Below are 26,261 nucleotides of genomic sequence, written 5' to 3'. Positions count from 1 at the left end.
CCGCGTTCTTCAATCGTGCGTGCTTTAACGCCTATTTGTAATAATGAAATATCATTACAAAATGGTGGACACTTAACTATGGTGCAAAGATTAAATAGAGTTATTGATAATTTATAAATCTTAAATTGTGTTTTGGAACAATAAAATTTGTGAAATTAAAAATAAAATTTTATAGCAAAGTGAAATGACATGAAACATACGCACTCTCACGAGCGATAGAGTGAAAACAAAAAATAGTTGAATATACTCACTCACAATTGCGCGCGTTGGCTTTCCTGCGCTAAAACTTTATAATACAATATGCATATATATTAATGAGATAACTGAGGACTTACTGGTTCAGGTATGGGCCAGTCGGGGAACGTTTGCGTATCGCAGAGGTGTCGCAGGTAGAACATGCTGCAGAAGAGCTCGTGCTGCAGCTGCGGGTAGCAGACGGCCGGCACGGCCAGGTACGGGTACCGCGCCGCCACGTGCGCGCGCAGACGAGGCGTGAACTCGCCGATGTGCGCCGCCACCTTCATTATCAGGATCCGCCTGCGAACGATCGTGACCGTTATGTGTCTACACTCGTAATATTTCTATCAACACTCGACACCTTTCATTAGTACCTCTCCAGATAACATACAAAATAAACTACAAAATACTGTGTGCATTGTGTATAAGACACACAACATTTTGTAGTTTCGGAGATTCGAACGCATTCGAATCTCTCCGGCAATTGAGGTGAAAGTACAACAAGTAGATATAAATAATCAAATACAAAACTAAATATTTATGACTACAGCGGCGATTTTTTTGCTCTCATCGTGTTATATACTCGTCCTATAACTAACCTCATCTCCGAATTCCATATGGCCTCAGGAGTATCCCACTCGCCGAGGAATATTTGTGCGAACTTCTCTGAGCCATGGTTCTCCAAGTAACACACCATCGCTTCCGGCAACAGTTGGCCCAATATAGATCTCTGCATTATGTCTGAACTCGACTAGAAATAACAAAAATTTTAGTGCGACTTGCATAGGCTTAAATATTACTTAACACATTAAATAGAATGAATCGGGAGGATCAATTGAATACAAATACAATTTACATTAATAATAATATCCTTCAAAAATTCACACAATTCAATGCCTGTATTATGAGTACTATATAACTGACATAAATAATTCATACATTTTACATAGAGAGAATACCCTGACCAATACAAACAATCATACTCATCAGTATGATAGATAGTACACTCAGGAAACGGACCCGCGACTATCGGAAGTAAAGCCGTGTGCTAAACCACTAGACCACAGAGGCCGTCAGTATATTTTAGATCTGAAGTTTGTGGCAAAGTGTTGAAAGTAGAGTTATAGCGACACAATACAATTAAGATTAAATTAACTTTATGTTAGACCACAAATTTCTTGAGTGTACATTTGAATAAGTAAGAACCGTCTCATCTATTCAAAAATATCATTCAGATATGATATTTTACGTAAAATGTAATAATTAAATGATCTAATAGCATATTAATATAAAATAACATACTAACTTGATCGACTCTAAACGCCTGCTTCATATGCGTAAGTCGCAGGAACCTTGCGATCGGCAGTAAATTGGAGCCGGTATACAAAAGCATGAAGTAGAACACGCCGGTCAAGTACAGTTTCGAAATCTCGGGATTATCTTGCATCACTTCATACAATAATGTCGCTACCTACACATAAATAGCAACATTAATATTAAAAACAAAAATAAAATAATAACAAGCTTCGGTAAGTTTCTGCTATATATAAAGCACATATTATTAATTCTAAATAAATTCCTTATTCTCAGATATCTTTAGCCTATATATTTAACAAGATATTCTATGAAAATTCTGTTCGGAAAATTGGCAATCAACACTATACTATACTAGTTTACACCAAATACCCTCCTTTTTATAGCAATCCAAAATAATCAATAAACTTATAAACATATGCATATGATATATTATTGTATAAAAATTATAATATTAAGATCAATCGCCATTTTCACTATAATAACAATGCTCTAATATAATAATCAAATTAGTGGAAGGATTTTGATACTAATACCCATTCTCTTGAAGTTATAATCACAATTTTATCGAGTATAGCATACCTTTTCAACAAGTATGGGATCGAAAGTAAGCAGCAGCTGTACGACGTGCGCTAAACACGCAGGTTCGGAGAGCATTCTTTTGATTTTCGGCAAAGGTCTTATTACTGCATCCTCTTCATCTCTATAAAAATAAATAATAATAATTATATTATACAAACATTCTATTTATGTAGCTCTATCAGTCTATTACTCATAATATAAATTTCTACATTATGGATATTTGGATATATCAGGGAGATGTATTGTGGAGAGACATTACATATCTACATTTTCTACTCCGTTAATCATGGAAAGTGTTCTAAGGAATTATTTGCTTCCCTATGGTTACTTATTCGTACCTACTCCTGTAAGTCAGTTTTAACTACCATCAAAAGTACCCCTCCCTATGAAAAGTAAATCTTAGACAGGCGGCCGGTCATGTAAGTCTAATTTGAAATCTAAAATAATACATATGAACAAATTACCCCAACCTCAAACAATTATGAGACAAGGTAAGTAAATGATGAAGATTTGATGACCATAACAATTAAATAAAACGTATAATGATGTAACCTGCTGGGATAGTATTTGGTGCAGGTGATGAGGAGGTCCAGCACGGTGGCTGCCAGCGCGCTCTCGTCCAGCACGGCCGCCCCGCGAGCCACCAGGGTCCACTTAAGCTGCGGCACACTTGCCAGTGCGCGCCACCCTTCCATACTATTTGCCCAGCATTTCGTCTTATTGTTTATTTCTCCAGACTTGTAAAGATCTTTCAGCTATAAAAAAGGAACATATCTTTTATCCATACTTATATATCATAATTCTTATAATTACAATGTTAACATTGGTTTATGACTAATAACCTAACCGATAACCTTATGTTAGAACTATTAATTAATGTTACGTTAAGAATACTGTTTTCTCTGCCTCTAAAGGTTTTCAATCCAACTTAAAGTTGATGAATCATTGATCAATTTATATATATCTATATATTTAAGATAGTTGATACTATTACCAACCAATTTCCAAACCTGTCTTAGAATCTAGTTAGACAATAAAACTCAATGGCGTACTTAAATGCAAAGCCTTGCAGCAAAATTTAATTTCGTAGTTTATGCCGTTTAGACTAGACAATGTTTATACTGTGAGATTAGTATAGTTTAATATTTTCATTTCACTACATTTTCTCATACAATATTATTACAGGGACTTACGATATTTAAAATAACTTTATATTAGAAATACTTCAACTAAATTTTTTAAATATGTTCAGTTGTTTAACGTAAACCGTATAAATTTTGACTAACGGTTAATACCCATTGACAAGAGATTTAATTATTTTGATCAATAAATTTATACTATCTGTCCGAGATGGAGCCGTTTACCTGTTGAAAGGAGACTGGCCCGACCCGCTGCAGCTTGTCGCCGAGTTCGAGGTTGTAGTACCACTCGCGGTCGCCGCCGCCGGCCGCGGGTCCGTCGATGACGTTGCTCTGCGCGGGCACGGTGGCGCGGGACGTGTGCAGGTGAGCCAGCGTCATCAGCTCCACTAGGATTCTGCATCACCAATATAAATACATTTTGTTCATCTGAGAAGGTTTAAGTTTATGTACTAAAGCTTTAATGCATAAATGCATAAATATGGTGCATATGGTGGACTTAACACGTTGAGGCATTTTCTCCCAGTCGACCGGACATGGCAAACAGTAATTTATGTGGGCAGTGCATTTACAAAATATATATAAAATTTATAATAACTATGATACAAACTAAATGAGCTAATGTGTGCATCGAACATATGCGTATCATGTAATAGTCACATGCTGTACTGATCATTCGAGAATATTTTTTTTACAATCCACACAACGCCATCTAGTTTTAAGCTAAGCAGAGCTTGTGTCATTGGTACTAGACCACCAACCAATCAACAACGTGGTAACGATTCCACACCTGCTACAATGGCAGCGAAATGAACAAAATAATATAATTTTATTAAATAATTAAACGAAATTCTGTAAAAAATAACACCTAATCTAATAACCTATATTTGTCAGCACAATAAACAATATCACCCAGTCCAGTCCAGTCAGTAACATTACGTAAAAAATAATATACTCACTTTATACCATTCCATTCTAATATCTCGCTAACATTTCTTCTATGTAAAATTAGTTTAGCTAGAAACTGTACAAGTCTATCTCTCTCCATTCTATCACATGTCTGTAAAAAAGAAATAAAATACTAATTGTTAATAACTATAAGAGCCTTTACATTACATTTTGTACAATTCTTTTTTTAGTATCATAATAATAATAAGGTAACGAGATACTTGGCATGGCCCATCAGTACTAATCACCAGCTTCAAAAGATGTGACATGAACGAAAGAATAATAATACTTTGTTGCAATCTTAGGTTATGTTACATAGTTATGTTGCACATAACAGTGTAAATACATTTATACATATCATTGTGCCATTGGTTTTAACAACCTATTATCTCGTTGGGGACAATTATTATAATTGCAAGTAAATTAATAAACTACCTATCTATGTTCATTACCGATTAGGCTGAGGAAATTTAATTGCATTGGTTTCCGTCCTTACACATAAATAAATTATGTTTTAAGATAAATATATCTCACCCTATCTAACATTTGCACAATGTATTTGGTGTCTGCGAAGGGCCCAATATCTTCATAATAACGTCCATAGACAATACTCATCGCCTGCAAACACATGCACTTCATTTCCACCTTGGGCGTCGACAGAAACCGATGGTATAGGTCGTTGAAAAACTCGTATCTGTAACAAGTTTTTATTTATACATCTGTTGCGAAACTTTTTTTTATATTAATATATTTATTTTTGGATTTACAGCCAACAATATACCACGACAAAAAAAAATTAAATTACAAATGACAACAACGAATTTATTGTTCAGTAATGTAGAACGTGTTGAGAAGCATAAAAAAATATGTATATTTTAAAAATCTAATTGATATTTAACACCGATAAATAAACATATATCAGTGCCAGCTATTTGCGTTGTAGGTTTCTTAAGCATCGGCAATGCGCACCTGACACCTCTGGTATTACAGGTGGCTACGGTAACTGTTTACCATCAGATGATATGATTATCACCATCATCATACAAAAGAAACATTGGTCCAACACATATATGTACTAAAACGATAGTTTTCCGCATATTTATGTCCCAATTTCAAGGATATAAAGGAAAACATATGGATTACAAAATGTACCATATGTAATTTCAAACTATATACTCACGATTTTCTGATCGGACTGTCGTCGTTGTCCCTTTGCTCGAGCAGTATTCTCAGATAGTAATCACCAATCTTAACCTCATTCTGAAGACACTGGTAATGGAGCTCCAGCTCGGCGTGGTTCCACGACGTGAGAGTGGAGCCAGCCGCTTCACGGTCAAGTGTGAAAGTGCGTACTTCATTCTCGAGTGCGTTGCGCAATTCTTCACGTGTCTGCAATAGTCCACAGGAAATTAATAAATACATTCTATTTAGACTTTAATTAGGAACAAAGAACCATGCTAAAGTTTTATATCTATACGTATTACTCTACTTATCACAACGCCGTATGCATTGATTTAGCGTCGGCAACGCGTACCGGACACCCCCAGTGTTTCAGGCGTCTATAGGCTACGGTAACCATTTACCATTAAATGGGCCGCATGCTCGTTGGCCAACATTGTAGTAAAAAAAAATTGATAAATCTTCCCTTTGACAACTATCTCACGTTTCTTAGACATATTTTTTTGAAATGACAACGAACTGACATTTTAACAAGTAACAATCGCGTTTTCAACAAGTAGCAATCAATTTTATGAATGAAAAACTGGTGAAATTTGTGTGTGGAGAAAAAAATTGTGGCTCTACCTCTTTACGAGAGAGTGTCGAAAAATATATAACGTACAATTACAAACAAAACAAACGAGCTCACGGTATGATTCCATATGAGGTTGGGCAACGCGTGGTCGCGGTGGAACTGGTAGTAGAACAGCGGCCAGTTGGCGGTGGACTTGAGCCGCTCCCGGCGCCGCCGCAGCACCACGGGCCGCTCGCGGGCCTCCCGCGCCGCGCCCGCGCCGCCCCCCGCACCACCCCCCGCACCGCCCGCACCGCCCGCACCGCCCGCACCGCCCCCCATACGCTGCGCCCAGTGCTGCACCGCCAGCGCTGCATAGTGCTGCTCCAGCACAAGATTTCATATTCACTTTATAATAATGTCTTGTATAATGCAATGGAGGCTCTAATGAAACCCAGATTTTAGATGTTAATAGTATTTTAATTTTATGAATGTTTTGTTTAGGTTAATTTTAATAAGACATAAGTTACAATTATGACTCGCTAATGAATGTCTATATAAGACGTAATAAAAATGATGCAAGTATACAAAAACAAAAATATATATATATATATATATAATAAAATAAATGAAGCACTTCGGACCTGAACAAAGAAATATATTTACATTCAAGGAAAAAAAGCACCGTACACTGTGACATGAGAATTTTTTATATATTGATGATTTCGCAGTTCATAAAAGTCTCAATTCTTAATATGTCGTTCACATTACAACCAAAATTAGATCCAAGTTCGTAAAGCGATGTAGAGTAGGGAGCGGTGTGTACGCACCTCGAGATGTTTCTCGACGTACTTGACCTGTCGCTCGAGCGCCTCCCAGTGCGGAGCGCGCGGTTTGCCGGCGGCGGCCTGCGCCAGCTGCAGGTTGTCGCGCTGCTGCTCGCCCTCCTCCAGCGCTCCCGCCGGCGGCGTCTCCGCCGACTCCAGGAACGCGAGCAGGCCCGACGGCTGCACATGTATTTATTATACATACACACAGCTAAAACCTACCTATACTTATTGGTTGATAGATGTCACAGCACTATTATTATAATTTAATCGTAGGGCTGAATTTGGCATTGACTTATTCCTATCAATATTTAAGCATACATTCTTCCTATCATTACTTAAAGTCAGATGGATGGTCTTTCATATATACACGACGAATATAACATAAGGTGAGGCATCAGCTCATTTACCAATACACAAAATAAAACCATAAAAAATTAAAATCAACTTTAGAAATAAGAATTGACCGACTCAGATTACTAACAAAAATTGTGTAAAGAATGAACAATAACTAAATAAACTTCTATACTTATTTAAATATCTTTTAATGAAAATTATCTTTTATACTATAACTGAATAGCTCGTCTTCTGAGGGCTGGAGGTAGACCTGTTCTACGAATCCTCCAGAAGCTATTCAACTCCGTCATCCTCGAGGATGCGCCGCAGCAAAGGGGTGTGTGCGCTTCAAGAAGGCGCGTGAATTTCCGACGAGCCAGTTTAGCGCGAGCATCACGAATCGTCGCGCGCAGGTTTGACGACGCCTCCCGAACAAGCGCGCGGGCGCCATAGACCACATTCATACGCTGCGGCAGGTAATTCAGAAGACCGAAGAATACAACCTGCCACTTTGCTTGGCGTTTGTGGACGCGCCAGCGCTGTGCTACAGTCTCTCCAGCCAAATTGACGATATATCCGTTGAAATGTTTGTAGAAAACGCCACTATGCATGCGCGCGCCTATCCAACTGCGCGCCGGCCGCCAAAGCTGTTTACCTCCGTTGGACCAGCGCGCGCGTCAACCAGCATCAATCACGATTTGCGCCCTTCACGATCGCCATCGACTCACAAGGGTGCTGCATGGACAAGACACACCATGTCGCGCAAAAATCGTTTCTACACCGAAATTGTCGATCACTACGTATACTTAGGGCAAACTATCCAGCGGGATCCAATTTCGATTCAATCGTCGAATCCACGGCACGACATATATCTTTTCGTCCAAATTTCCGCATTCACGAGTACGATGTGTGTTGCCAGTGATGACTTACGGTCAGGACGTGCTTTGTATAATATACATGGAGAGGGCTATTTATCGAAAAAATAGATCTCTATGTATGTCTATATATGTATTTGAAGTGGCATCAGTACCTGCATGGCCGTTGGGGCAGTAAAGTCCTCGAGTGGCGACCACGGACCGGAAGACGCAGCGTGGGAAGGCCTCCAGCAACCGACGATCTGGTCAAGATCGCGGGAAGGCATTGCGAAGCGCAGGACCGATCGTCGTGGAGATCTAGATCCAGCGTCTGTGTGATGATGATGATGTGAAATTATTATTATTATATATACCAGGATGCGTGCCGGGCGCGTGTCCGACGAGCCAGAGCGCGAGCAGGTGTCGCGCGAGGTGGCGGCGCTGCAGGCGCGCGGGCGCGAACAGCGCCGCCAGCAGGTGCCGCGCCAGCGCCGCCTCGGCCAGCGCCAGCGCCTGCATGCGCGCGCCCACCGCGCCGCCGCCCTCCTCCACCAGCGCGCGCGTCACCAGCCCCGCGCCCTTCACGATCGCCATCGACGGGTGCTGCACCACACACGCGCACGTTACACCGGCGTAGCGACGGTCGCGGGTTCGATTCCTCGCTCGGCACGACATGTGTATTCACGAGTACGATTGTTTGTATCGGTCTGGTGCTTTGTATAATATTCATGTATTTACGAAAAAATAAATCTCTATGTATGTCTATATATGTATTTGTATCAGTACCCATAGTACAAGCTTTAGCTAGCTTAAATTGGGTCTAGATAGCGCTGTGTGAACTGTCCTGAAATTATTATTATTATATTTACAGGTGTGCGCTTCCTGCACACCCGACTCGCAGCCACCCTACTCCTCGAGCGCGCGCGTCACCAGCTGAATGTTTCACAGAACGTTTCTAATAAAAGTGAGTCCATGTAACGCACTGAAGATTTACGACATGACATTACGAACCCGTACTGAATGTTAGCGTTTCTAATAAAAAAAATGTAGTAGAATTATTACACATACACAGTCTCATAATTGAATAATTAAAAATAATAGTTAACCTCAAACAATTTGAACAACACGCGGCCTTTGTTGGCAACCATCTCTAGTAGCTGATCGAACTGCTTGCCATCTGTGGTCTCGCTGTACGGCACGCACAGTGCGAACGTGAGAAAATCCAGCATGGCTGCTACCACTAACGCACCGCTACCCGATGTCTGCAAAAAAACACATCAATAAAAACCTAGCTGTAGTGTAAGTGTAACACTAATAATAGTGTTAACTCAACTATCGTCTCGCGCCTAGTACACACGATCCGTAACACGCAAGAGGAAACATATTCCCCGCGCAGATGCCGCGGAGTAAAGAAGTGGAGGTATGACTAACGAGCCTATAATAACTAATATACAAGGAGATATAAGAAAACTTACTTAAATCATCCACGAACGGGATTTTCATTCAATGTAAGACTTAGACACCTATATAAGTAAATCATTTTAAACAAACTGGCTTTTAAAATAAATAAATTCAATTAACTTGCCAATTCTTCTCAATTGAATCTGTATACTGAACTGGATTTTTGACTTTTATTTGTTATGTGAACTGACCACATGATCGGCCCACATGGTGAGCAATCCTTCAAGGAATGCCGTTGAGGAGAGCATGCTGGCCTTGTTGAGCTGCTCCTGGCGGAGGTCGGGCTCCTGGTGCATGGGCTGCATCAGCGCGCACACAGCATCCAGCGCCGCGTGGCTGCACGCCGCCGAGCCGCGCCGCAGGGCGCTCACCACCGCGTTACCGATCCACTCCCGGAAACTGAACACAACATTGAATGGTGCAAGAATATTAAGAAAAAAGATGGACCAGGACAACCTTACTACTCGGATAACACAGAACAGAGTTCGCTGGCGTAAATATACAGGGAGATCCGATCCTAGATATACTGGGAACATGGGTTGAAAAAAAAGAAGTCCTAAAGTAAGCAGAGCTTGTGTTATGGGTACTAGATGACTGATATAAATACTTAAATCTTATATATAAAATTCTCGATATTTCTATTTTTCATCCCCCTAAATGTTAGCAAAACATTTTATTTTAAGGCCTCGCCGTTCGCCGGGACAGCTAGTATTTTATAAGATTGGCAACCCTTCACTACATTTAGATAAAGCTGTGAAAGTAGAATGTACAGAGACATGACATCTCAGTTCTACTAGTCGTAGTGACAATACAATAACATGTTGTTCGTGATGCTATACATGTATATTCGCTTATATATAGGCTATGATTACGACTTGTTATTAGGTTACGCATATTGCAATTCCATAACACTTAAAACACATGTATTATGATCAGGGGTGGATCGTGAATTTGTGGGGCCCTGGGCTAAATCTACTTAGGGGCCTACCTAATTATATTACTCAACTAAAAAATACTCTGACCAAAAACAAGCGACCAGAAATCCCCGTTCCTTTCAATAGACGCGCACTTGCATGGGTTGATTGACCTCAGGGCTGCCAACCTTATGATAGGTTTTTTAACATTATAGATATTTTTTTTATATTCAATATCGTTTCAGTAGACTGGAGGCCCTTTGTACCCTCGGGCCCCTGGGCTGCAGCTCAAAAAGCCCTTAGGTAGATCCGGCCCTGATCATGATATTTGATAGCAGAATCGTCGATCTATTTAAACACTCCGTTTTATCTTATATTTTATCGAATTAGGTGTTATTTTGTAAAAGTAATTTTCGATATATTACTTTCTTATAACTTGCTACCATTAGCGTGTGTGAGTCTACAAATATTAAGTGCGGAAACCTGACCACCGCTACTAACTAACGGAAGCGTTATGATCTTCTCTATTAGATATCAACGTCCGACCGTTCTTGAATCTACACCCATATTGCGACATGTGTTTTGCCTCTTGAAAAAGACATCATAAGGCAACGAATTGAGCTTGGATATAGCTTAGAGATCTAGATTTAATCAGTTGTTGCACCTACAGTATAGATTATAGACATTAATATATACAATAAGACAGAAATTCACACACACACACACACACACATTATTCTTCTTCTTTATTTGTATACTTTTAACAGAGTGGTTGTAACTGGCATCTCTTCCTTGACCTACTTAGCAAAAGAACTCCTCGCAATTTGCCTCTATCAGGTACGGTTTTTAGCTGTGTACAATGGACTGCTGTGTAGCTGTTTTTTTTATTATATAGACTGAAAAAAAATACAGATTGCTCGCTTACCCGGGCAGCGCGGTGAATGCAGCAAAGCCAACTTTACTAGCGCAGAGCCTCCGTAGCGCGTGGAACTGAGCCTCTAGTTCACGTGGCGGCAACGATCCACCCGCTGCAGCGCTGCTCACGAGCGCACTCAGCGCTCCAGTTATCAGTTTCTCTTTGTTTTCCGCGAACAAGCGCTGACGATGAGATGACAATACTGTAATCACTGTAGCTGGCTAAGCTACGCTAGTGCCTACTGAATTTTTATTATTAAATAAAAAATGAACAATGAACAGACTTTTCTTAAACAGGCTTATGAATCCAAAATAAAAAGCATTTAATACTCTAACACAGGAAGGAAACAGAATTCGTTTTTCCACGAAATTCCTTTTTACATTATAGCTGTGTTGAATAAAGAATGTTTATTATATTTATTTTCATTTTATTCAATTCCATTTTTTAAATTTATTTATCTATGTACTACTCCCCTTGTACTTTAGTATCACATTTGTGCGTTGTATGAATAAAAACATTATAAAAATATAAACGTAGGCTAAGGAAACAAAATCACTTATAATAGGAAATATATAGAAAATGTAATATGTGCATAATTGTTTTATTAACCACACCCATTACAAAGTGCAGTAGATAATTGGGAATGATCATAGAAATCAAAGTAATTTAAATGAACTACAATGAACAAATTTACATGCTACATCACATATAAGGCAAGCAAGATACTGAATTATATAAATATTACAACCTTTAATTACACCTACACCTAATAAGGAATGTATTTATACAAGGAAACTCAATGATAAATAATTGGTTGGTACCAAATACATTAAATGGTGTTTAAGACAAATGACACTAAAAAATATAAACAATAAATAGAGAGTGGAATATCAATATGTATGTGACATATTTATAATTGTGAAATGATATTTTACAAGAAATCTATCACACACTTTATAATAAACTACATTAATTCTAAAAGTAAATTGGAATATAGACTAAAGTGACAGCTTTAAAGTTGATTTCCCAAAATAATTTTGTTGAGTTAATGTACTTCATTAGGTGTGTGGTATGTTGTAAATATCCCACCACATGTAGCTGTAAATTATGGAATAAAATAAAGTAAATCTATAATAGTTTACCCAAAATTTTAAAACTCAATCAGTGATAAATCTATTTCGAATTAAGATAATGGATGTATGTTCAGAAAACTAAAGACCAATTAAAATTGAAACGAAATTATCGTAATTTCAAAATGGGTTGTCCTTATGTTTTGTTTTAGGTTTGGTTTGGTTGGTATTTACAAAGTACAAAATATTTATAGAATTACGGCTATCGCTTTTTTAGTGTCCACAGTATAAGTCTAGTCTAGGTAGATAGGCACAGTATATTACATCCAAGCTTATTTATTTTAATAGTGAAATAATTTAACTGTACAAAAACAGACAGGAATTGAAATTTGTCCAATCCGATAATTTCGCTTAAATAATAATAATCCTTTATATCGTTTATTTGAGTAGTATTGGAAACCAAATTAAGCGTACATTTATTCCAATGGACCGGTGACATTAAAAATAATAAGAGTAGGGACTTACAAGATCCCACGTAAGAAACAGCCACAACAGGGGCACGGCCTATGAGGTAGACAATACAACGTAAATATGTTCGAAGGAGCAACATAAAATAAAAATGTTGGTGCTAATAAAAAAGCAAATAAAGCACATCTACAACATATTTAATATATTAATGATAATAAAATGACATTAACAGAAGCATATCAACACAAGATCATTTGCATGAACTTGTAAGCTATCGTGACAATCTTATTTTTATTTGCAATTGATTGAACATATGCTTATATAAATGTTTCAATATATAAAAAAATAATTTTATATATCTACAATATAATAATAATAAAGTATATGCATAAAATATAAATGTTAAATATATAGATTTGATTTATATATGCATTTTTTTTATTTATGTATAGAAATGTAATTTTATCTTCAAATGAATATTGATAAAAATGAAAGAAATAGCGATTAGAGGAAAATCACCTATAATACATTCTGTAAGGTTAAAATATTATGTCATCCAAGGAGTACATAAAAAAGGAGGCCACTTAGAGTAAACTCAGTTTGACTGAAGTTGTTACTTACGAGAGTTTAAACATGTCTACAATAACTATTTAGCAATAAATTAACTAATTCAATTACACATTATTATACCACAAACTTACTATTTCTACATCATTTAAGGAAATTCAAAAGCACTGCTGTATTCAAGTATTTATAAGCTATTATATTAAGTATTTCTTAATTATATAAGATGATTATGTCTGTTATATCATGCATTTGCTAGTTGTAAACATGTTCTTAAATTCATTTTCCATTCTAAATACTTCATTTCTAAATACAAATCTTAAGTTTTTATTTTTTATGACTACATTGGAAAAAAAAATAATGAATATATAGAATCTAAATATATTTAAGATTATAGAGTCTCCGTTTTGTATCTACTCGCAATGCGAAGCGGAAAATTATATAATAATCAAATAGTGAAATCTTACATCCTGGCTGACGGAGTAGATGAGACCACTGTAACCCACATTAGCGTTGAACCGCTCGATCACTTCCGCGCGGCACATACCAACAGGGTTTTGGAATAATCTAGAATTAACATCGTTTGTGCTATTATTATGTGATACAAAAATTTATCATCAGTGTACACTAGATTTAGATGTGATACGACAATATTCGAATTTGAGCAGATCAATATTGAAATGAAAATAAAAAAAAAACACTATTAATCTGATTTGTTTAAACAAAAATTGTAGGTAATAATTATGTTAAGTATCTGCAAATATAAATGTACAGATGTAGGAATAATTGTAAGCTTACTGTACAACTGACACTACCTGATTATATGGCACGTCTTAAGAGAATATCTGAGGCTAGATTATCAATGGAGAATCACCTCTCACGAGATTTTATAATGGTCAACAAAGTCTGGAAGACTGATATTAATTTAAAACAAAAAGATGAAAAGAATAAAGTAATAACCAATATAAGCCATATTTTGCTCTGTGGTTAGAAGAGTCATTTGTTATAATAAATATTACCTATCTGTGTTCAATAAATAATAATAAATACTATTGATTTTTTTGCTGTTTTTATATTATACTATGAAAGCACAAAATAGATAAGTGTATACTTATATGATAAATCAATATATTAACTAATTACACTATTATTTTTACTCACAATTTTACAATTAATATGTGCCCATCCCTAAAGTAAACTCGACGATAAAAAAAAAAGACAAAAATATAGTGGGTGCATATGCATGATAATTGTATGTACCTCACAATATAATTGTCATATTCACTGGTGCTGTATACCTTGACGAATGTATCAATAGATATAAAGACTAGGTAACATACCGTAGATGATTGGATTCAGTTTCTTCATCTACTGCCTGGTGTAATGGACCAAGCCTGTACCCTCGAGGCGTGGGCGACGAGCGCACGTGCACGTCTCGTTGACCGGCCGATCGCACACCATCTAACAGGGAGGCCAATAGCGCATCTCTGTAACGTAGGAACGTAAATATTGTATTAATTAATCATTATCTTCCTGTCTTAATCCTATTGATTTGAAAGAATGTGGTTTACGGACATAGAAATATTATATTGTTTTTAAACATCATTACCTTCCATTGATTTGGCAGGTGCAGAATGTGGTTTTCAAGAAATGTACAATTTTTCTTTTATTAATGAGAGTAATTATAAGCTGGAGCATATTTAACATCAATTGTAAACCATCAAATAATCATAAATGGTTGTGTAAGCACCACAAATCTTTTTGGCCTTTCAGTTGGATTTGCAGACCTATAGGCAATTAATTTTGTTTTGTTATTTGATTTTAGTAACACAATACCGATCTATTACCTTTCTCCAGCCATGTATGTTCTAGTTTGTCCATTGAGGTACTCTATAGAGAACTTTTGTGGATGATCCGGATCTCGTACTAAAGCAAAAACGTCGCTCAAAGGGCGCAGACAGACAACCTAAAATACACATAAACATTACAGTAGTTATTGCTTATTAAATGAATATATAAATAGGATCATAATTGTAGTCAGAGACATTAAAGTAGATTATTTGTGTGTGGTGCAACTTCAATTTTATTTTGGTATCTAATGCAGATTTAAAAATCAGATAACTTTGGGAGTCTAATATTTCAATAGAATACATTTAGGAGTCCAACATTATAAAACTGATACTTTAAAAAACACATATATTATAATTAAAATTTCATATGTTGCAATTATGTTTTTATAACAAAATCACAGTATTCACTTCTGTATGTTGTATAGACAACTCACTGAATATGTCTGTGGATCCCTTTCCAATATGCAAGTGTCTGAGAGGCAGAGGGTACGCCGCATTGGTTCCATGTGCCGCGCAGGATTTACCTTGTGGACTATAAACTCACTTAGTGACGTCTGATGTTCATCACCACTGAAATTAATGCAATACATTATTATTTTTATTATTTTTTTCATACAAGTATACTTTTTTTTATTATGCAACTACAATGACATAAGAAACCAAAAATACCAAATGAAATTTGAGTTTTTAGAGTCAATATTTTTTTATTCAGTTAATTTAATAATAATAAATTATATAGAAAAACAGGAATGTTTCAAAAGCTACTATTTATAAGTGGTAACCTACAATAATATCATGTTTCATTAATTTTGTGAATGGAGTACATTATATTTGTGGGAGAACTTTCCATAAGAGCATTAGTTATTGAAAATATTTTTATTTACAATTGATTTTTGTGTCATGTCTGCAGAATTATAATAAAAATATACTAATCTGAAACCAAGTCTTTACTTCAAATAAGATAAAAATCAATAAGTGGATTTGATTGTGCATCTGATAATACCCTATAAAAAACATTAAAAAAAGTTGATAATACAACACTGTATGTAAAATGATCCATGCAATGAACACATAAATTGATAAGTGGATGCACAAGGTCATATGAGTCAGTGGTTTGTTAAAATTATTATACAAAACAAGCATCATTTAGATCAGGTTAATGACATTTACCACATACACTTTTCTGACACATAAGTATTGGTCTTTTATTCAGGATTTATGGGATATAAGGCTTTATATGAATTATATCTTTTTATTAAAGGTATTTATTAATAATAATAATAGAGAATCCCCTCCTTGTATGATGCCATGAGATTGGTGTAGTTATTCATTAGGAGTAGATTCTAATGCTTCTTTTTATTATATGGTCTAGATCCAACTGATATAAGAAAAATTGACAGAACACCCTAAATTAACCGTTAATGTTGTCGTCTGTCGCAGCGACCGAAAGTGAAGAAGCGGTATGCGCATGCCAGCTGTATTTTTTCAAATGTGTTTCGATCTTATTTCGTTTTATATAAGGACTAAATTGGTTACAAAGAAGTCACGGTTTTGCAGGCACAGATCTGTGACAAGACTGTAATATGGTTAAAGAGGGGTGCACAGATCTGTGTCAAAATGTTCAAAGGGTTAATAAAGAATAAAAGAAAATTATAATAACTTACCTATACTTTCCAAATCTCTGATCATGATAATCATCCAGTGTTATCACAGCAGATAACACCTTAATGCTTATATTCAACATCAAATTTGCCATTTCCAGCATCTTGTTTATAATGATCTGATGGTCCATAGCATTAGAAAAGAGATGCAATCTACTGTAGCCACCAACTGCTAGCACAAATCCACCTGGTACATCTCTAACTTGGAGTATTCCTTGTATATCACAATAGGGGTAACTAGCCAACAAGGTGTGAGTGGACGGATCCAACTGATCTAATGCGCATGGACCCACTTCAAGAACTATAGGCAGCCGAGTGCCACTCCAATGGTGTTTGTAGGCCTGGTATCTCTAAAATATTAATATAAAATATAAGTAGCTCCTAAAAACTCTTTATTGTACTCTAAAATACAGTAATAATTAAAATTATAGTCAAGCTATACCTGCAGTTTTAATCATGTAAAATTTATGGCATATATGTATTTCTGATGTATAAGCTATATTATTGTAAAATTTCATTAAAATCCATTTGTTAGTTTTTGGATAAAAGAATAACAAACATCCATAATGTCAAATTTCTGTGTTTATAATATTAATAAGATGTTAGCAATAGTGGAGATGTCTCAAAAGGAGACCTCTTCCAGTGAACCTGATACAGTTATGGTTAAGAAAGAAAAGAGCTTTCAAGAATGTTTCTAAAACATAGAATAACTATTTAATAATTATATAGACTTAGTATAAATATATATTATTAAATGCAAATAAGTTTTTTGCAATACAAATATATCTTTATAACATAGTAAACATTTTTAATAATTAAAAAATAGAGTATTAATAATAATATACATATTTGTTCACTGTAATTCCACTGGGCTGGCAGGCCTGATTCATAGAAGTTTAGTAATAAATAAACACAGAAAGTTAGTATAAAATAATAAAGAAATACCAAAAAAAGCTATATGAATATTACAAGATATGAAACACATATCTTATTATATTTTTCAAAGTTATGTATATAGTAAGGACATGGTAAGGATTGTTGTTGAATAATAAGAACATTGTTGAATATTTAAACATGACAATGGATAAACACTTACAAACACATCCTTGGATTTCTCAGCAAATAAATGTCTATATTTGAAAGCCTCTGTTAAAATGAGACATTTGTGTTCTGATGAAAACTTCATATTATCCACTTTCTTGTCCTTCTTCATGACCAGTGTGAAATCATGGTTGGCAGCAGAATTTGAGTGTTTAGCTGATGCAACCGTAATTACATCAGAGTACAGCCATTTGTTGGTCACCTCCAAACGGTCGGGATTGTATGTGGTGATCCCATGTGTGCCCACAGAAAACACTCTCTTATACTTGCCTTTCCATGCATGTTTTGTGACCAAAAAGGAGGCCACATCTATGTTATCTTTCAATGGAATCATCTTGACATCGCCTAAAGCATAAAACAAGTGGCAATTAGAAAAAAAAAACAATGAAGACATATTTCTTACATATCCTATACAAGTGGGTTACTATATCAAAGATAATTTATTAAGTTTCACTGAACTGACAAAGATAAATAAGTTACATATGGTTCACTTTGTTCGATAACACTGCATACCATCAATAAACACAATGTATGAAAACAAAAGCTCGCGGGAACTTGTCCAGAATACTCCCCTTTGTAAATACCACAAATTATATAGACGATTGGTAAATACATGGAAGTTCCGAAGTAATCAGGTACGTGTAAACAAGAACCGATTTTGGAATTTATAATATAATTACAAGATATAATATTAAACAAAAACTTACAAGCTGTAGGAAGATGTTAATGCTTTTGTAATTTCAGCTAATCTCTGTTAAAAGCAACAGCCATAATTTAGAAAATAATCCAAATAATTATAGAACAACAGTTTGTAATAAGGCGAATAATCATTCAGTTGACATTTGATTGACAGATTGATTTTTTAAATACAGAGTTCAGTGAAGTTTGATGGCAATTGATTATCATTTAGAATTCATATAGAATCATAGAAGTGTTCTTATATATTAACAGTGTATTGTGTAGTTTACAATAGAATCAATTTTTATTAATTACCTCAAATATTATTCGTTTATAGTTATGTGGTTTCCTTAGAATCTATAATAGATAAAGAATTTATTATAGTAATAAAATCAAAATATAATTATGTTCATAAATAAAATAGTAATTCGGTTCACAATTTGTTAAAATTCAAAGCTTTTTGCTGATTATTTAGTTCAAAAGATATAAAAATATTATTTTTTAAATAGTATGTGTATATTGTCATTATCAAAATTTATCTATACAGCTGTCAGTTATGTCATGTTAATATGTATATGTCAAATTTTCTTTTTACCGCATTGTAGCGATCACCATATGAGTTGTGTACTCCTGTTTCATTGCAGTGTTTCGTTTTCGTAGATTCTTTAAACGTGTCACTTCAATTAGAACAATATGGTCCTCGACTTAGACTTATTTCGTGCGGATAAGGATGGTGATCCCGACAAGATCCGTGAAAACCAACGCAAGCGATACAAAGATGTAGGTTTAGTTGACACAGTTGTGGAACAAGACACTCTTTGGAGGCGATTGCGCCATGAAGCTGACAACTTGAATAAGCTAAAGAATGTCTGCAGTAAAGAGATAGGACTGAAAATGAAGAATAAGGAACCAGTTGGTTCGGAAGACCAGGATGTGCCTACCGATATTGCTGATAACCTGGCCAATTTGACCGGCGATCAGCTAAAGCCTCTTACCGTTAATCAAATAAAAAAGGTATATTTTGGACCAAAATAATATATCACTTATATTACAATATTTATCCATTATTTTCAAGCTGAACTCTAATGATCTCACAAACTACAAACAAAATATATTAACATATTAATAAATATATATATATATATAAACTCAGCATATTATTTTTTAACATTATATTGTGTTCAATTTTTAAAGATATATAATGTCTGTGATCTGTATCTTGAGAGCCACTGGCCATAATTCTTTTAAAAGTGTCGAGTGGTATGTTTGAGGTGTATACATGCATAGAAAATTAAAAATCTTATAAATAAATATTAAGTAGGGTAAGGCCATATTGTAAGCAGCCTTATTGCCAACATTTTCTATGATACCTTATATTCAGAACACAATTTCTTTTGGTTTGTAAATTATTTTCATTTATATGGATTTATACACTTTCTGTCTTTTCTTCCTCTATCTAAAGGTTGCCTGGAAGAGATAGCTTAAACGATAAAACCACCTTTTGTGCTACATACTCTAAATATTCTGGTTTCTTTTGAATTTTTTTATGGTGCAATAAAGAGTAATAAATAAGTATATATTGTTGTGATATACAAGTCCTCCTTATTTGGAGTTAATTGTAAAAAGTACCTGTTGCACTATATTTTTAGTTGTTCATAAAGCTTCAATATAATATTCAGTAAGAATATAAGATGCTTATTCTCTAACAGTCAAAGTAGTCTCATCAGTTGTTCATTTTAAACATATGTATTTTCATACATTGTTATTGATGATTGTCTTATTCCCCTTTATTTTTCTCATGCACAAATCAAATTAGTAATTTAACTAAAATAATAAATGTTTCAGGTAAGATTGCTAATAGATGAAGCTATAGGAAAAAACGAACAAGGGCTAATTACAGCTGAGAAGACTCGCTCAGCTGCTCTCCGAGAAGTGGGGAACCATCTGCACTCCTCAGTACCAGTAGATGATGATGAGGACCACAACTTAGTTGAGAGGACATTTGGGGATTGTGCTGTAAGGAACAAGTACTCACATGTGGATCTCATTTGTATGATTGATGGTATGTATGATGTCATATTGCTGTAATTGGCTAATTGAAATTATCTATCTAATATGTATATTCTAAGTTTATATTTAAGTATAATTTATATATAATTCTATTCCTGTATTATTTTGTTACTTCTTTATAATCTAATTCTCTGAATATATTTCTTTTCTTTTATTTATCTATATCAATATAAAAAATGCAACACATATGAGTCCACTGTTTATAAGTACTTAATTTGTATTTTTGATTTGTTTTATTTACTGTAAGGTTGTCTTAATATGGGTTGATGGAGAAAAGTGGTGAATTAAATATGGTATAGCATCAGTTCAGTTCAGATCAGTCAACAAATATAGTCTATATTTGTTGTTCACCATTCTTTGCTGCATCATTGTTGACTGTTGAACTGTGTTTTTATCTTGTTCTGTTGTAAGATTAACTAATAAAATCTCAATATACACTATTGTCACTCACATACACCTGTGAAGTTCTATGTATCAGAAATTAATTATGTACAGTAAAGAACCTGTTAGAGTTTCCCTTAACTAGTATGAATCAGGAAACAAAGGTTTCTCAGAGGGAGGATTATTCAAAATAACTACAAAAAATTATAAAAATCCTTGCTAACTTGGACCTAACATATTATTCTGAACCTTGATTGTACATGGAAAAAACCAATAATGTCACAATTTTATTCTTTGTTTCTATATTTATTTCAATGATTACTGTGCTGTACATGCAACAAGGAAAATATTTTGCAGTTTTTATATGTAATAATTAAACTTTATTGAGAGTTTTATGAAAATTTTAATATTCTTGAATGTCTTGGGAATGTACCATGTTTATAATCACCCACACACTTGTGTAAACATTAATGGAATAAAATAATTAATAATAACGAAGTGCGAGCTAAAAGTGACGTCTTTCGCAAATCATTCTGTGTAAGTATGTTATTTGTCCACATTTGGTAATTATTGTATCAATTGTATATATGAAGTTAATAAATTTCAATTACATAAAAACATTATATTGGTATCTTCAAAAATTTTGTAATTATCTTTACTAGTACTTTGCAGAGAGTATGTGTGCAAACTGCAATTTGATTCACAGCATATTGAATAAAAAAGTGGTAAATATCAAAGGCACACTCATAAATTGCTTTTAGCAATAAGGCTGCCTTATTGTAATGATACATGTGTCCTTTGTTATATTGTTTGCACTTCTTCTTTACTGTATGTTGCAAATAAAGTATATTCTATCTATCTAAATAATTAACTATGTTTAATACATTATAGTTTTCATGTATTGGAAATTTATAAATGGGTATACAAAAATATGAGAAACATTTTAAAGGCATTAGGAAGAAAGATAAAAGATGTTGGTAGTACTCCCTACAAATTTATGTTGAGTCCTAATCTAAAAAAAGCACTTAAGAAATATTTTTACATACTGATAAAGGTGAATATGAAAACTAGATACTCTCCTTTTTGCACTTTGCTTTGCCTTCTTGTATATATTGTATCCTTAGTAGGATTGTTGAGATGCCTCCTACCTACAAATACTTTTATTTTTGTTTATACAACTATTTATTTTAATGTAATTCTATTAAAAAGGGGTATATACCTGCACTAATGTTATACACTACAGGGGGACCAGTTGATTTGATGATATATCTATCTAAAGACTCAATACACTGTGAAAGTTTCACTTGGAATTAATCACAGTAGTTTCTAGTCAGGATCATATGGCAGTTAACCTGATTTACTCATATTATTATTAAATACCGTTACCAATATTCCATCAAAACAGAGGGAATAAATTAGCATCATTTAATGCTTTCTTCCAAAGGTATGGATGGCGATAGAGGTGCTGCAGTAGCAGGCGGACGCGGGTATTACCTTAAGGGTCCAGCTGTATTCTTGGAGCAGGCTCTAGTACAGCTTTCACTGAGGATATTGTTGAAGAAAGGGTACACACCGCTGTATACACCATTCTTCATGAGAAAAGAGGTATGAAAACAAAATAATAATAATGCTGGATAATTCACACAACATCATCTGGTACCGCGCTAAGCAGCTTGTGTTATAAGTATTACACAACTGATACAAATAATGAAATATGTTTTTGTAAATACATTAGGACAATACAACCAATGAATACAAATATTTACGTCGTGCGGAGACACTAAAACCGGAAGAAAATGGCGTGCTAAACCACCGAGCTGCTAAAATTGTTTTCTTTTTCACTTTGCTAGTAAAATAAGTCGATCTAAATATTACCTTTCTCTAGAACTCTACTGTTGAATTAATATATTAGATTATAAGCAGTTGTCATTTTAAATGTAGGTACAATTACAAACCATAATAATACTGATGCGCGGAATCGAACCCGCAAAGATTGGTAGTAAAGCAAACAGTTAGACCACTGAGGACGTCAGTACAATAAAATGAGAATATTTATTATAGTATTCTTCAACTATCATAGAATCCAATACGTTGCAAACATTTAGAAATACTTTATTTCTATGCTATAACAATATTGGTTAATATAGGACATTTTAATTGTTTTGGTATAGGTCATGCAAGAAGTAGCACAACTGGCTCAATTCGACGAGGAATTGTACAAAGTGGTTGGCAAAGGCTCTGAAAACAAGGGAGATACAGCAGTTGAAGAGAAATATTTGATTGCAACCTCTGAGCAACCAATTGCAGCATATCACAGAGATGAATGGCTCCCAGAGGCATCATTACCTATTCGGTAGTATCTTTATTATACAATACTAGAACTATTATTTAAATCTACAGTACCAGGCTTCTACTAGATTTGACTGCATAGAGAGAGAAACAATAGGTGAAGTAAAGTGTTGACGTACGTCGGCAAGGGCATCTGAAACCTACACCCGGTTACAATTCCCGGGATGATCTGCTCGGAGTTTCTCTCTCTGCTCTGCCACGCGATGGACCGTGTTCCAGGCTTCCGCACCGTGAATCCATGAAATGCTGAGAAGTTGGTCTCTCCGTATTCCAGTACCTCTACTATAACATGTTAGAACTAATATATGTTTACGTTCAACTTTGTCTGCTTATTTTAAACTCGCGTAATTTCGTATGTGTCATATTTTTGGTACATTTTCATTACAGCTCCGCTCCTATTGGTCATAGTGATGTTATATCTTATATATATAAATGGATTATCCAAGTGTAAAATAATTCTCAAAATCGATTAAGTAATTAATCGAAAAATTATTATACAGAGATGACCCCTACAACCTAATAAATTCACAAACTTTTCCACTTTATAATATGTATTAATAATGTAGATAAAAAATAGCCTATGTCCATCCACTTGATATAATCTATTTTCACGTCTACTTTCATTGAGCAGTTTACTTCTTTATTACTTTTCACTACTAAACATCAGATATCACAAACAGACACATTTTCCTATTTATATTATAATATTATTGTAAAATATGTGTACATACGAGAAGAACATTCAAATGATCTGACTATTTTAATTGGTAAATATATGTAAATCTATGAATGGTCCTAAGTACTCCTAAGACACTTGACTTTACACAGTCGTATAAGGATGTTGATATGATATGCTAATTTGAAATCCGACTTTCACAGGTATGCAGGTTTATCCACGTGTTTCCGACAAGAAGTGGGTTCTCATGGTCGAGACACCCGCGGTATCTTCAGGGTACACCAATTTGAAAAGGTACGTACATCTAATAAATTACAATTTTTATTGTTAACTTAGGAATATGTTGGAATTGAGATTAATTTGAATTTCTGAGACCAATTGTTAAAGTGAATGAAGTAAGACGAGTGTGAAAGGATAGAGGTGTTCAGTACCGGTGTTGCCCTGCCTACCTTGTTAAGCACCGGGCGTAAAAATATAAGTATAAAATGTAGTATGTTTGTACAAACTTATAATGACATACAGGTGGAACAGTTTGTGCTGACTTCTCCCCATGATGATGCTTCCTGGAAAATGATGGATGAGATGATCGGTAATGCTGAGGAGTTCTACCAGACTCTCGGCATTCCATACCGCGTCGTAAACATAGTGTCTGGAGCTCTAAACCACGCTGCATCCAAGAAGCTCGACTTGGAAGCGTGGTTTCCTGGATCTGGTGCATTCCGTGAATTGGTATCTTGCAGTAATTGTCTCGAGTACCAAGCTAGAAGACTGTTAGTGAGGTAAGATTTGGTTTTATACTAATATGTTAGTGACTTTGTTCACTTACAATGTTTATTATTATAACTATGTATGGGAATTTAATAAATTTAATTTTTGTCTTTAATGACAATTGTTTCAAATTCATTCAGGGGTAAGTGTGGCGTATTTATTACATTCCTTACATGGGCGTAACGAGCCATGGGTTCAGGGCGAGGCAGCAGTCTAAAATAACATGTAACTAGCAAACTAAACCCGCGGTCTTAACCCGATTATTTTTTTAATACATAACGATAACACCTTATAGCGCTCTGTATCTGTATGTTATTTTTTGTATCCACTGTTGAGTATGAACTTTCTTACAGATATTAGGTATCGCAGTTATATTTGCCCTGTCCAACCCCAATTTTAAATGGTCTATTCTTGATACGTCTGCTACTATAGTTCTCTTTCTGATGTCCTAGTTTGTGATTTTATCACTTAAACACTGCTGTCAATGAGTTTCTATATATTTTCATATTACGTCACAGGTACGGCCAGACTAAAAAGATGAATGCAGCTACCGAATATGTGCACATGTTGAACGCAACCATGTGTGCAACCACGCGTGTTATCTGCGCCATACTCGAGATCAATCAAACCGAGGAAGGTGTTAAGGTAATACATATTTCAATATAAAAGAAAATCCATTATTCAAACACTTTTGAATTTAAGTTTTTTTTTAATCTATCGCTAACTCAGAAAGCAGTCTCATCACAAAAAACAAGCAAGAAACTTACAGGTTGCACGTTTAAATTATCTTTGTAACTTTACATTTTTAAGTCATCTTGACTAAATGCCATAATCATCTTGACAATTTTTTTATATGACTCGCGTGATGGTTGGTAATTATAGTAGCATACCTAGAGATGCCTGAAAGCAGCTTACAAATTGTCAACCATTTATGAAGAATTCAGCCATCCATTTTAATGGTCTTTTTGTTCGTTTGTGAAAATGTGACTTTTGATATGTATACGTTCTAAGCGTCAAAATTCCCCCCATTCCTCTCCTACCGCCGCATGCAGTTAAACATGCGTAGATTTTGTATTTAATCATATTTAAATATATGTTACCAGGTTCCTGAAGTTTTGAAAACCTGGATGCCAGAGCAATACCAAGAGCTCATACCCTTCGTCAAACCGGCGCCAATCGACTTAGAAGCAGCTGCTGCAGCAAAGAAGGGCAAGAAACAAAAATAAAATAAAATAATCACACGTCATATTGTCATTCCTGCTTTGTTATTTATTATTTACACGTTTATCTTAAATTTTATATTTTATTAAATGAATGACAAGACTTCGTTTTTTTTTACTATATTCATTACAAACCTCTTTTTAT

At 34.9% G+C, this 26,261-nt stretch overlaps 2 protein-coding genes across 2 annotated transcripts in view; one reads left to right on the top strand and one right to left on the bottom strand.

The window, feature by feature from the left end:
- Positions 1-18,801, bottom strand: part of LOC131852881 (dnaJ homolog subfamily C member 13) — a 32,234-nt gene extending 13,433 nt beyond the window's left edge. The window contains exons 1-22 of the mRNA XM_059203619.1: positions 18,682-18,801; positions 17,970-18,319; positions 16,877-17,223; positions 15,647-15,782; positions 15,210-15,328; positions 14,703-14,849; positions 13,830-13,929; positions 11,270-11,442; positions 9,622-9,829; positions 9,076-9,231; positions 8,335-8,572; positions 6,783-6,967; positions 6,088-6,333; positions 5,401-5,609; positions 4,755-4,914; positions 4,232-4,332; positions 3,498-3,669; positions 2,686-2,888; positions 2,134-2,254; positions 1,544-1,708; positions 837-988; positions 336-537 (exon numbers count right to left, since the gene is read on the bottom strand). Coding sequence (XP_059059602.1) covers positions 336-537; positions 837-988; positions 1,544-1,708; positions 2,134-2,254; positions 2,686-2,888; positions 3,498-3,669; positions 4,232-4,332; positions 4,755-4,914; positions 5,401-5,609; positions 6,088-6,333; positions 6,783-6,967; positions 8,335-8,572; positions 9,076-9,231; positions 9,622-9,829; positions 11,270-11,442; positions 13,830-13,929; positions 14,703-14,849; positions 15,210-15,328; positions 15,647-15,782; positions 16,877-17,223; positions 17,970-18,308 — 3,879 coding nt within the window. The 5' untranslated portion in view covers positions 18,309-18,319; positions 18,682-18,801. The remainder of the gene's footprint in view (positions 1-335; positions 538-836; positions 989-1,543; positions 1,709-2,133; positions 2,255-2,685; positions 2,889-3,497; positions 3,670-4,231; positions 4,333-4,754; positions 4,915-5,400; positions 5,610-6,087; positions 6,334-6,782; positions 6,968-8,334; positions 8,573-9,075; positions 9,232-9,621; positions 9,830-11,269; positions 11,443-13,829; positions 13,930-14,702; positions 14,850-15,209; positions 15,329-15,646; positions 15,783-16,876; positions 17,224-17,969; positions 18,320-18,681) is intronic.
- Positions 18,802-19,261: 460 nt separating this feature from the next.
- LOC131852875 (serine--tRNA ligase, cytoplasmic) lies at positions 19,262-26,219 on the top strand. The gene is made up of 8 exons (XM_059203613.1): positions 19,262-19,666; positions 20,498-20,714; positions 22,548-22,708; positions 23,275-23,456; positions 24,332-24,422; positions 24,651-24,907; positions 25,415-25,541; positions 26,000-26,219. Exons 1-8 carry the CDS (start codon positions 19,346-19,348, stop codon positions 26,120-26,122), a joined length of 1,479 nt encoding a protein of 492 aa, XP_059059596.1. The 5' UTR covers positions 19,262-19,345; the 3' UTR covers positions 26,123-26,219.
- Positions 26,220-26,261: the final 42 nt, after the last annotated feature.

Source organism: Achroia grisella, unplaced genomic scaffold, assembly GCF_030625045.1.
Source record: "Achroia grisella isolate CSIRO2021 unplaced genomic scaffold, CSIRO_AGI_Agris_v1 utg869, whole genome shotgun sequence".
Classification (NCBI taxonomy): Eukaryota; Metazoa; Arthropoda; class Insecta; order Lepidoptera; family Pyralidae; genus Achroia; species Achroia grisella.
Note: the sequence above shows the minus strand (reverse complement) of the source record. Positions and strands in the feature narration are given on the sequence as shown.

Coding starts and splice junctions, on each gene's coding strand:
- LOC131852875 (XM_059203613.1), top strand. CDS start 19,346: ATGGTCCTCGACTTAGACTTATTTCGTGCGGATAAGGATGGTGATCCC. Junction 19,667..20,497: donor CCGTTAATCAAATAAAAAAG/GTATATTTTGGA, acceptor TAAATGTTTCAG/GTAAGATTGCTAATAGATGA. Junction 20,715..22,547: donor TCTCATTTGTATGATTGATG/GTATGTATGATG, acceptor TTTCTTCCAAAG/GTATGGATGGCGATAGAGGT.